The following is a 12,959-nucleotide window of genomic DNA, read 5'->3' on the forward strand; positions in this document are numbered from 1 at the left end:
TTGCGTCTAACGTCGTTTATTTGGTAATTTTTTGTATTTCTACATCTAAAGTAAAGCTAAGAAATATTCGCACGGAGCAAAAAAGCAAAAAACTTATCAATTCTAAACAGTTCTCAGTAAAAATCCATCAGTCTTTCTAGAAATGCAGCTTATGGGCACTAAGAATGGATAGACATCTTGTTTTGGTGGAATCCGTATAAGCATTTAAGGTTCTATATTTTCTCAAATACTTCTTCTGTATGCTTGCAATGGGTGGTTTTAATAAGAAGCTCGGAATGCTTCTTAGAAAGAAGAAACAAAACTTCTGCCCAACTAATGAACGTACCGCGTGCCGTGATACGACTTGCCCGATTGCTATGTTTGAATTTCAGTTTTCCATGAGCCCATGTAACTTTGAACGACCCCAGTAGGAGGGGGCATTGCGCAAGGTATTCAAAGCATGCAATATGGTGGCAAGTGTCTCTTCATAAACACGCCGCCACTTACTTTCAACACCTTCCAAATATAAGCTGTGACAACAATAGTAGCAGCAAACATATGCTCGGAGCATTAATGTGTGGTTGTGTTCGTTGTGTTCGTACAACACGAATGAAGGTTAAAGCAACAAAAAATTGATCATAACAAAGGGGCGTTCAAAATTCAATAATCGAGAGAAAACAAGATGTTTCATCAATTGGCCCATCCAACCATTGCCCTTCAGGAACACACTTGTCCTAAATGAATGTTTGATAACGACATCCACACATGCAGGCACACAAATCACATACATACATACATGTTCATGCCGAAACGAAAGCAGACAGTTAAACAACCAGAAATCATTTATATGAACCACTAAAGACTTGCGAGCCAGCACTTGAGCGCTCGTGTCACTTGCTGTTATTCGTGAATCCTTGCCGCTCAGTCCCATTTGCACGCTCCAGCCGCGCCGGCTTGTTTTTTACTACGCCACTGCAAGTGGGTTAACATATGCACCCCTATATTTTGTGGCCCCGCACGGACGTCTCAGGTCGGCACAGCGTTCGGCAACCCTTTCAATCTTCATAAATGTTGCCAATGTACTGGCGACATTAACTCCTTCTGCTCCGTTCGTTTTTCTAAAAAGCAAACACATGCACACACGCACACACACATACACATATGGGAAAGTATATACTAGAGGAAGTGAGGCGGGTTTATTGGTGTCCAGCAACAACAAAATTAAGCTTTTGTTGACACTACCCGCAGTACTCCAGGGCACTGTGCGGAATCTCCATCGGCGGCCCGGGCGAGTCTTTATCGCAGCGCTGGTATCATGTGTGCAGGCATTAAATTTGGGGAAATCTCTGACTTAGAGCTTAGTCTCGAGGAAGCAGGTCGTTGATGTTTCGGCGAGTTTATTGCACAGCAGACGACAAGTGAAATGGGAATCCTTTAAACGCATAAAAAATTGAAAATCTCATAAGTACTGCTCCTTGGGCGCAGGGTTGCGATGCGTGAGCGGAAGTAGGAGTTGGTCACTTTTTCATTGCAAATACACATAAGCAGGCAAAAGGGTTAAGTTGTTTATGAGTGCGTGCAAATAGACCCACATACCCGTACACACACACATACATACGTGGGGAGGACTGTCGTGTGGTCGGGTTGTGCAATCTGTTGCTGCGAAAAGTTGTTAACAGTTTGTAAATACCTCGTTTTTCACTTTAACACTTACTTTTGGCAATTTAGGCATTCACATCGAAATCGGTCAAACCTAAATACATACATCCGTACATACATATGTACATATGCCTGGGCGCAACCCCAATCTGTGACAGTTCAGTTAAAGAAATCTGTGTGTAAATGTCATTTGGGGCAAAAGTTTTCTGTCAGCTGGTCTCACTTCTTTGGGCGTTTTTAAATTGATGACTAAACGATCAGATGAAGTTCTAGGGCGCGATTGCTAGCTATTTCGAGATGATTGGAGTTTGCCAAATACATACATACATATATGGAATACCTGTAGCCGAGGGAATGCAGTTAGGCATTAAAATACTGGTCCCACTGTTCGCTTAGAACAAGCTTTAATGCGTTTACGGTAATAGAGACTAAGCGCCAACTCCAAATGGTCCATTTTATTAATGATTATTTACTGCAAATCGGCATCTCATTAGCGACTGGTGTTAGCACAGAAAATGGTGGACTTGTGCAATATTTTGGCTGAGAGGTAAGGTGGAAGTGGTAGGCGTCTTTAACTGTAAAACATTAGCTTTGTCTAACCGCATGTTTACGTTTCTGTATGCATGTATTTTTGTATGCTTTGTATGTGCGACAGCTTTACATTTGCGTATGTAAATAAATGATCTACTTGGGAAGCGGAAATGTTTGGGTCACATGCAAGCCAGCGCCGTTTTGATGTTCCGAAGATTTGATGCGGTAATAGGAAATTTTTGAGAGTTATGTATAATTATGGAATTTAATGTAAGCTATCCGACAGGTGAGCTAAAACCGAAGAGGAAAATCAACGAAACACAACTACATATGCATATACATACGTGGGTTACCATTTATATTTCGGGATTAGTAAACAAAAACAAATATTAATAATTGAAAATAGCTTTATTGTTTTTCGAAATATTTCTTTTTAAGATCTATACACTTTTGAATGCGTTTGAACCAATTGCCTAATCAATTTTGCCACTCTGATTGAGGTATGTACATATGTATCCCCAAAACATACGTTCTGAACGCATCAACCGCCTCTTCAGGTCTCTTTATCTTTTTCGTACCGGATAAAAATATTTTGGTGCTAAGTCAGGACTATACGCAGGATGACTCATATAAGTCGAAGTCCAATCGAGTGCTCTTTACTTTAGGGCTCATACGCGTAAATCCACAATTCATCATATTGCGCTATTCAATAGATGCATTTCGAAGCACCGTTACCGTTTAACATTTCTCACTACCAATGTCAAATTTTACGATAAAGTTGCGATTTTCCACATTACAATACTAGCGTTGCCAACTCCCGAAATATAAAAGGTAACCCACGTATACATACGTACTAAGAGGCAGATAGAAAATGGACAAAAATCAGAAAGAAGCTGTTGCACACTCACATATACCGTACGCTGACCACATTATGCGTAGCACGCCACCGGAAATTAAAGTAATTTCGAAAAACCCAATGCTGATATCTCTGAACAAAAGAGATTCACGCACACACAAGACTAAAAGCCCAGTTGGCTGACAAATGTACTTACATACTCTACTTGTACATTTTACTTAATGTTTGGAAGTATGTCCCACTATATATTAAACATTTAAATAGAAGTAATGCAAAATATAAAACCGAATTCAAATGAGCACTTTGAACCTATTAGAACTGCATAAACTAAACTTACTGTTATTTGCGGATTTCTCATGCAACAACCATGTGGAGAGTTGAAAGAGCGCACTTTTAATTAAACCCAAATCGGCACCCGAAAATGTGCAAACAGCGTCTAATTGAGAAAATCAATTTTGTAAATAAATTTTTTTGTATGGTTGTATGTGTGTGTAAACAAGCCGATTTGTCTTTCAAAGTGCAAATTACATTTCATTCACAGTCCTCAATACGAACACAGGTGACGAATGCACGAAAAGAGTACGAATGTGCCCATGCAAGTGCATAAGTATGTGTGTGATGGTGTATAGGCCCTTCGCATCATTTTTTATGTATTTACCGCAGCCGAGAGAAGATAAAAGAAAAGCAATTATTATAATTGCAGGCGATATGCAGGCAACTAATTGAAGCAGCGTCGTAAGGTAGCCGAAGTGCAATCAAAACACAATAAGAAAATCTCGATATGCACATGCGCGCATCCAAGACAGCGATGATGTGTGTGTCAGTGTGTGAGCTGGTGCATTCAAGTGGACCAGAAATATCTGTGAATGCAGTGCATTGTTCCGCTTAATTATCTTCAAAAATTAAAGAAATGCAACGACCGCAACCCAACAACATCATCAGCGGCATCGTGGCATCGGCGCAGGCGCAGACGCAACCGCTCCATCTTTAGGGGTTAATGTGAGAAAACGCACACAAAACCAACACCAGAGAGGTTTGGTGACCAAAGCTGTCGGCACAAGTGCACCGACACCGGCACCGGCACCGCGCGTTCACTCGTTCGTTCTATTCGCAAGTTCGTCTGCCGCATCATCCTGTCACTGTCAATACGAGCTCATTTGTCTTCGAGGTCGCTGCTGCGCTACTTCTGCCACCGCCAATCTCTCTGCTTCAGCGGCTGCTCGCATTGTCTGCTAATGGATCGGCGGCCAACCAGCGAGCGCTGTGCCTCAGCATGAGCTGCGCTGCCAAATTTGAATGTCTCGCATCGATCTTCTATGCAGATGCATTGAATTTCTTTTGTGCGCGAATACAAATCTTCCACTCTGCTCATTTAGAATGCATTTACAGTTGCAGTGAAACGTCAATCAAAATCCGCTGCCGCTGCCACTGCACCTGAGCTGTCTTGAAATCATTTATCTTTTTCCATTGCCCCTTTCCCATTGCCGTCTTCGTTCATATCCATATCTATATCTAAAGGCAAACCCAGTGTTTTATTGTTGCTTTTGGTTTTGAGAAATTAGATCCTAATTTGCTGCCGCATTCGATTAAGGCACTCTTTGAGGTTTTCATTATTATTTCAGACACACAAACCTTTATTTATGCATTTACTCACTGTGGTAATTATCAGTTTTGTTAAGCCCTTGCATTCCCATACTCAATGTATTTATGTAAATGGGAATTTATTCGTGCGAATGTACATACATACAGGTACATATGTATGATAGGCCTGTATGTTAAGTAATGGTTCATTTGAGACGCTAAATATAAGGCTTCGACGCATATGAATACAAGTATACAGTACGAAATAATATAATTAATTTCGTCTATTTGTATTTATCCCTAAAGAAGATATACAAGTTTGTATTAATGTTGCCATGAAATATTTAAAAACTGCATAAAGTATATACATATTATATATATACAAAGTGTGTTCCAAAGTAAACAGGACTTTTTGAATCGAGCGCCCCCTGGTAGCGCCATCTATATGTCCACTGGTGCGTTAGAATCTGCAATCTTTATCGATTGTCCAGTGAGAATTTCATGACATTTCATAGATTGGAAGTGAAGTTATTTAAGTGTCAGTAAGTATGTATTATCGGTGCGAAAATGAGCTTCGAACAAATTTAATTTTGGTTTAAAATTGGTAAAACTTTTACCAAAACGTTTCAATTGATGAAACAAGTTTATGGCGATGATTGCCTATCCCATAGCAGAGTGCATGAGTGGTTTCAACGTTTTCAAAGTGGTCGTGAGAACATAAATGACGATCCACATGTGGGCCAATCAAAATCCGTGATCACCGGAAATTCCATCGAAACTGTGCGTGAATTAATCAAAAATCAGCCGAAATCATCATTGAAATTCATGGAAATGGAATTGAACATCTCCAAACCATCGATTTATTGCATTTTGACCGAACATTTGGGCTTAAGAAAGGTGTGTGCACGGTTTGTTCCGCACAAATTGACTGAAGACCAAAAATTGCTCGGAATCTAACATTCGAAGGACATCATTGTGACCAATTATTTGACCAAAAATCACATGTTAACCATTAACCACTCCCCGTATTCACCTGATATGGCACCGTGCGACTTCTTCCTTTTCGGAAAAATGCATTTGCCCATGAAAGGAAAGCGTTATGCAGACGTATAGGCCATTCAAAAGGCTTGCATCGGCATACTGGGGGCCATACCGGCCAACAAGCTAAAACACTCGTTCGACATGCTTTTGGACCGTGCAAAAAGCTGTATTGAAGCAGAAGGAGACTATTTTGAATAAAATAAATTGATTTTGCCGAAAAAGCCATTTGATCTGCTTTTTTTTTAAGTCCTGTTTACTTTGGAACGCACCTTATATATGTATATATGTACATAAATACTGGTAAATAATCAGCATGTCAAGCTGAGTGTCATCTGTTTATCTGGCCGTCTGATATACCCAAACTAGTTCTTCAGTTTGCAAGATATAGATCTGAACTTTTACACACGTCCTTTTGCCCCTAGAAGCTCCTCATATGGTACCACCGATATGTCAACATCGCTGCCGCCCGAAATTAACCGTTTTTATAGAAATGTTAAAATGAGTTGGCTGGTTCCAATATACATATTTATGTCTAGATTTATAAAGTGCTTGTTGAACTTCGACTTCGAAAATTTCCGACAAATGTTTTAAGGTCCATAGACCTATCTGCTACCATCGATTTTTTTATTTAATCAGGAGCTTTGTTATATTAAAAACATACTTTATTATTTTAGAATATTCAAGAAACAGATTCCCTTCACACAAAACCGCCTGTGGTTGTAAGTTCAGGTACAATTTGAACTCACAAATAAAGCGGAAGTTTTTCTCTAAAAGTTAAAAGTATTTGTATATCTCTTTGACAGAAGAACCCGGGTGGGTATTACTAAGAACATATATAATAAACCTTTGTACGTACTTAATTACATGAATGGGTATTTCAGTCCACATATACATTACATCAAATTAAGAAAATAATACTTCGTACGTACGTATGCACATACTGGCAGGATACTGTAATTGATCCCAGAGGTTTGAGTACGCGTAAGCAATTTGGCAATCTTATACTACCCTAATGCCGTGTCAATTGATGGGCTCATGCATAATCGTAGCTGTGTACATAAGTATGCTTAGGTGTTTACACGAGTACATATGTAAATTCTCACAAATGCATTTGGAAGTGTTCAAAGGATGAACCGGAAAACTGAATTTTTCGAAAGAACGCATACTTGCACGAGTACATGTTATGAAGAACCTCAAATCAACGACCATTAATCACTTGCATGCATACTCATTTGCAGCGGAGCGGAAGACCTGAGATCAATTGGAGCTGAAGGCAAGAGCCGCTTATGCTCGTCGTCGATCGACAAATGATCAATAGAACTGACCACATGACGTATTTTCACACCTCTTCAACGCGAAATTTTAATTACATGCAACATCTGTGTGAGTGTTTCCGTATGTGTACGCGAGAGTGGCGCATTCATCCAGTGAGTGCGTCCAACCGAAGGGAAAATTAAAAAAATTCGTAATTATGCTTCAGCTATTTTTATGCATCTTTTCCGCTTTTATTCAAGCCATTAAAAAAACTTAATGTTTTGGTGCCCAAACCAACTACGTTCTACTCTCTATGCTCGCTTCTAAGAACTATAAAAGACATTGCTTTAGAGACATCGAAACAGTTATAGGATTGTGTTTTGGCGACCGAGGCAAAACCGAATATTTCAGATATCATTTGAATAAGGCCAAGAAAATGCCATAGCTTGCTATATTACTGAGAAAGGTCCACGTGATGCGTGTGTATGTGTGTACTGTGGCTGTCGCTTCGTTTGGCTTAAGTTGGACCTGCCCATAGTTGGGTTCAGATGCAAAAGCGTTAATACTCTGATGTGAAGTTGCACAAACTTTCCCATGGGTGGGACTTTGTAATACACTTGTGATATTTGTATATCTGAGTATGCGCATGTCTACACATCTCCTTATGCTGATATTCACCGAGCCCATACTTATATGCATAATGTTCACATATACTACATGAGTGTGTGTATGTGTGTTTGTATATATGTATGTATGTGCAAGGAATGATTCGTGCGTATATGGACATATTTGGCTTCACGGCATTGCATTGGATAAGTTGGCCGCTGTGCGCAGTGCGAGCCCTGCTGTTACACCCGTACATTGTGCGGCTCGCTCGGCTCTAATATGTTAAACATCTTCCACCGGCCCAAAAACAAAACGCTAAATTAGATTTTTAATTAAAATAATTTCGTATGCAATTTAGATAATCGCGGGCAGGAGTGCGCGCGCGCAAGCGCAAACCCACTCACACACACCAACTCGTAGAAATATGCCGGTATTTGTCGAAAGCGCATGCAACACTTGCTGCGTGCGATCGGCCGTTGCTGTTGCTGTTGTTGTTGTTGCCTTCATGAGGTTCGCTAAAATGTTTTCGCTTAGCGATCTTTGTTGTGGTAGGTGATTCAATAGTGCGGCAGTACGAGCGGGCGTAACGTCAGGGCGTTTACTAAAACAACAGCAATAGCTGTACCAGCACCGGCACCAGCACTAGCAGCAGCAGCTACAACAACAACAATAATAATAATAACAAAAGCAACAACAAGCATGTCCGACCATATTTTGCGCTCAATTGCCACTGACCACGTAAGTATTGCTTCCATACATCGGTTGGGAACACTCCATTAACCCGGGCCACGAGATGGATGCGCAGGCGGCCGATTGAAGAAGCCAAGCAAGCATGGCAGCAAGGTCAGGGGCGACGCGTTCGTGTAGGCACCAGCGAAGGAAATATTTAAATTGATCATCTCCACTTAATAAAATAAGAAAATCGGCAGCAGCAGTTGCATGCATTATGTGGTCTCATGATTCTTAGCTTACTTTGCGTTTGGGCTGCTGCTTCTTCGCTTTTCGCTTGGCCCAACACAGTTCAGTTCTGAACGATTTTCATAATTCACCATTTCATGTTGCAATATTATGGCAGCTGCTGCGGCCATTACTCTGGGAAGATCGCATCCGCGGCAGTTGGTTGCGCGCAGCGCCCGACCTGATTGTGCATGTGTCCATTCCCAAGCTGCCGCTTGCTCGGCTTCTGCGTCTGTATCGGCGACATGGTTGCGGCTGCGCTAACGCCCATTTGTTCACTGACGATCGGAAAGATCATACAGCCTGCATGGCCGGTTGGCCCTGATTCCCATGGAAGCCGCTGACCAACTCAGAGGCTGTGCATGTAATTAAGGTAACATGTTGTTGCTGGGCCACGAAGCCTCCTCTGCACTAAGTGCAACCACGACACCAACACAAGGCACTAGCTGCTGGTTGTTGGAGTCCAACAAAAAGGCAGGCCGATTTCTACAAGTATGAAATTCGTTCTAATTCATTTACTCAAACTGCATTTTTTGCTAATTTATATTAAAGCAAATCTCCTCGCAATCAAGAACACATGGATGAAGGTTAAAATAGAAACTACAACAACATACCGCTATGATGAGATTCTGACAAACTACCAAAATGCAAATGACTGACGAATATGCACGATGATCCTTCGTTTGAGAAGAAAGTGAGCAATAAGTCAAAAAGGCGCACAGATAATGTTAAAATTAATCGCCAAGCTAAAACCGAGCAGGTAAAAAATCAACTCAACGCAGTCCTAATAAGAACTCTGGCGCCGAAATGTACAAAAGAACCGTAAAATCCGTTAGTTTGGCAGATAAGTGCAGCCGGTTTTCCTCCTTCTAAGTCAATAAATTATTATGCGCACAGGAGTTCTTGATATGTCAACGTGGATTTCAGGTATACTTATGCATAAGTGTACATATGTATGAAGAATATTGCTATTTAAACGTGGGTTTCACTGAGCTGTACACTACTCGAATAAAACTGTACTGTTCAATAAGTACTAAAATCTTGGATGAATGTTACGCCGCTTTTTGTTGTTGTCACATATTGTTTCGTACATTTCTCAAGAGCCGTTACCTGCTGCGGGGTGACAATTAATAATGGCAAATCTTCTAATTGTTTTCATTCGTTTCCACTCAGTGCCGCATGTGGCTGCCTTCTCACCTGTTCTGTGTGCGTATGTCCATGGACATGTAATATTAAATGTGACTTTGCTTTAATGGATTTGTAGCCGCTGAGGAACCCCATTGTTCAGCGAAATCCGTTACATTTCATTACAGTTATGCTCTTATAACACAAAAGCCTGTGGAACAAAAGGGTCTTTTATTACAGAAATGATGTCGATAGACTCGCGAAAAAGGTGCATTTGATCTTTCAGAAGATACGTTTTGATGCCATTAACATACACAGAGACCTAATATTATGTATGAGAGAACTTTCTGCAGTAAAAAATTGTTTGAAAACTATAGCCAAACCCAGAAACCATTTTTGTCAAACCGAACAAAGAACTTTCTTCAATATTAGGTAAAGGCTTTGTTTTTCTTTGTTTCTTTTGCACTTTATTCGCTCGTTGACCATTTACCAAACCATACATTTCTTTAACGGGTTCATTTCCGATCCTAATCTACACTTGTACACCTCACTGAATTCCGGCATATTTTGAAGCGTTCCCATGACTCGAAACTCCTCGTAAGCATGCACGTCGGTCTTCATGCGTCGCACCTTGGAAGCGTCATCTCTGCCGGTGCACCAGGTTTGTGCGAATTTCAAAAAATATAACTGCTTGTTGGTCAAATTCACACCGGGTATGGGCTTCTTGTCCCCATCCAGTTTACCGTAGCTATTTAGGTAGGCGTGGTACGAGATGCGCGTGCCTACGTTGTCTGCAATGTTGTCACCGGACGTGAGCGTGCCATTTGTTAGCACACCATGGAATATATACTTGTTGTACTGAGACTCCAAGCAGCGATAGCGCTCCTTGAAATTGCGCAAGGACGCCTCGGTCCACCAGTTGAGTTTCTTGCCATCGTAATCATATTGATAGCAATAGGAATCGAAGCCGTGTGCCATCTCATGACCAATTATATTGCCAATGCCGCTAAATTTGATAGATGCTGGGTATTTCAGGTGATAGAATGGCGCCTGAGAAATGCCAATGCCTATGAAGACCAAATTTAAAAAGTCCGCATAGTAGGCATTCACATCGCGCGTTGACATAAGAGGCGGTATTATCGCCTTATTCACCGAACGCATACGTACCCTGGCACGATTCTTCTCGACCGCTTGTAAATTCTTATACCAATTGTCGCCAATCTGCACATCTTCATACACATGGTTGATGACGTCACGGTGCCGCATTTCGTCAGAGTAGCCGACAGTGATGTCCATGGCACGCAGCTTCGTCTTCGCATTCGAACGCGTTTCGTCGTCCAACCACGTGTACTTGCCCAACAGATCGTAGAAGGTTTCTTTAATGTGTTTCGCTAGTTGTAAAATATCTTCCCGTCGTTCGGCGTCGTAAACATTATCAATAAACCAAGGAAGCAGTGCGTAATTGAAGTATATACTCGTATGCTCCCGACAATTACTCTCCATTGACTTATCACTCGTTTCGTACTTCCATAAATAATAGAATTTGGCTATTGTGCGCCACTTCAGATAACTCCTCAGAGTTTCTAGGTCGGATTTTTGCAAGAAATTTACAAGGGGATCTACATCGGCGATGGTATTTTGTATTATCCAGTCATTTTTCGCGCTTCCATTGAATGCTACTTCGAAGTAACGTGTCCAGTTCAACAAGTTGTCCTTGTACTTCAGTTTGAATTCGCCTAAAGTGAGTTCCTCGCTTTCGTTTCGTCTGTTCGAATGCATTGTAAGATTCTTTTCAAAATCGATGACAAGCTTAAATTCTTCGTTGAATTGCCGAAGTTCTTCTTCATTCTCAATTTTAAAATCTCTTGTCATATTCTTAATGTCGATGACATCTGAGTTGCCCAGAACCTTACCTGAGGCACTTAGCAGAACGTCGAACTTGCGACTCTCTGTATCATAGTGTATTTTAAGAGGAAGCAAAGGATACACGCCATAATGAGACAAGAAGTTTATGTTGATCCAATCAAATGTTTCATTTGATTCTCGCTTTTCATTCAAGTTGAATGCGAATTCGTCCATCTCCAAAAGCAGCTTATAGCCAACAGACATATCCTCGCTCATACGCATACATGATGCAAAAAACGCCTTCGCCTTGGACTCCGCATTATCCAGTTTCATTTCCTTCTCGGTGGCATTTTTTAAGAACTGAGTGAGCATTTCATTAACGGAGAACTGCATGCCGTTCAAAAATGTGTTATTTCGAGAACGCGCCGGTATCAATTCGGCCTGTTTCCAATTGCCGCAAGCGTATTCGTAAAAGTCTTCACACGGATCCACGCTCTGGTTCATGCTGGCCAACGTGAGCCTGCCAAACTCCTCCAAAACCGCGTACTCGTCCATTTGTGTGGGCAGCCGAAAGAGCGCACTGCCCGTGCTATTAAGTTTTGACTGTGTGTGGCCTGGCCGTTCCGTTGGAATGCTCATCGCTTGCGCCACACGCTCAGGCCAGGGCCATGGCCAATCGACGATTAGTGTAATGATCAGTAACGCTAATAGACCATGACATGGTGATGACATTTTTAAGCTTACTGCCGCTTTGGATAATTTCTGCTTAACAATGCTCTGTTCTGTTCTATGTGAATTCACACAGTGCTCACTCGCAACTATAACGCTTCTGTACACCACGAAAGCTTATGTACTTCTAAGCCACCACTCCAGCTTGCGTTTTTGGTTTATATGGATTTTCGCCCAACTGATTTCTATCGGCTCATCGGCTAAAATCATTGTTGTTGGCAGTCGGTTGGCCCAAATTCGAATAGAAATAGAATTTATGAAAGTAAGCAAGCACACGCTCATATATTTGACTATGCTATGTGCTATGCCGGCTTGACTATTCTACCTGAAAATATACACGTGTGAATGTACTCGCTTCTGTTCGTATGTGTGAGACGAGTTTGCAATTAAACTTTTAATGCGCGGCCCACCACAAAATGCTCATTATGGCCTATTCTTCATAAACTAATAAATTTATGATTTTTTGTATGTATCTAATGTGAGAGATTGAGGAGACCTCATTTATTATTTTGAGACATCAAAATCAGCTCACCACAGGTTGGGTTCTTCCCAAATCACTTTTACACTAGGGTCGAACGCGGCATTGAATTTCGCCTCACTTGCGAGTTAAACTCTCTTTTTAAAGAATCCACAAACGCAAGGCCGAAATGTGTTCTAATGGTACTAGAATTTGCAAGTCTTATCTGATAAGTCATTTCCAAATTGTGTATAGGTATTAAAATAGTTAAAATTGGTATTTAATCGCTATGAGCGGCTAACAGATGCCAACGAGTTTTTTTACATTATGTTTTGCGGG

At 41.1% G+C, this 12,959-nt stretch overlaps 2 protein-coding genes and 1 long non-coding RNA gene across 4 annotated transcripts in view; 1 reads left to right on the forward strand and 2 right to left on the reverse strand.

Moving 5' to 3' along the window:
- Positions 1 to 12,959, reverse strand: part of LOC126752367 (uncharacterized) — a 196,534-nt gene that overhangs the window by 96,428 nt on the left and 87,147 nt on the right. The gene's annotated exons all lie outside the window — the stretch shown is intronic.
- The window catches only part of LOC126752349 (uncharacterized), a 46,521-nt gene that overhangs the window by 1,623 nt on the left and 31,939 nt on the right, over positions 1 to 12,959 (forward strand). The gene's annotated exons all lie outside the window — the stretch shown is intronic.
- On the reverse strand, positions 10,076 to 11,989 carry LOC126752354 (endothelin-converting enzyme 1). The gene has a single exon (XM_050463087.1). It carries the CDS (start codon positions 11,987 to 11,989, stop codon positions 10,076 to 10,078), a length of 1,914 nt encoding a protein of 637 aa, XP_050319044.1.

The sequence above is a fragment of the Bactrocera neohumeralis genome, chromosome 3 (assembly GCF_024586455.1).
Source record: "Bactrocera neohumeralis isolate Rockhampton chromosome 3, APGP_CSIRO_Bneo_wtdbg2-racon-allhic-juicebox.fasta_v2, whole genome shotgun sequence".
NCBI lineage: Eukaryota > Metazoa > Arthropoda > Insecta > Diptera > Tephritidae > Bactrocera > Bactrocera neohumeralis.

What these genes read in the sequence shown, in the direction of transcription:
- LOC126752354 (XM_050463087.1), bottom strand. Translation starts at nt 11,989, where the DNA reads ATGGACGAGTACGCGGTTTTGGAGGAGTTTGGCAGGCTCACGTTGGCC.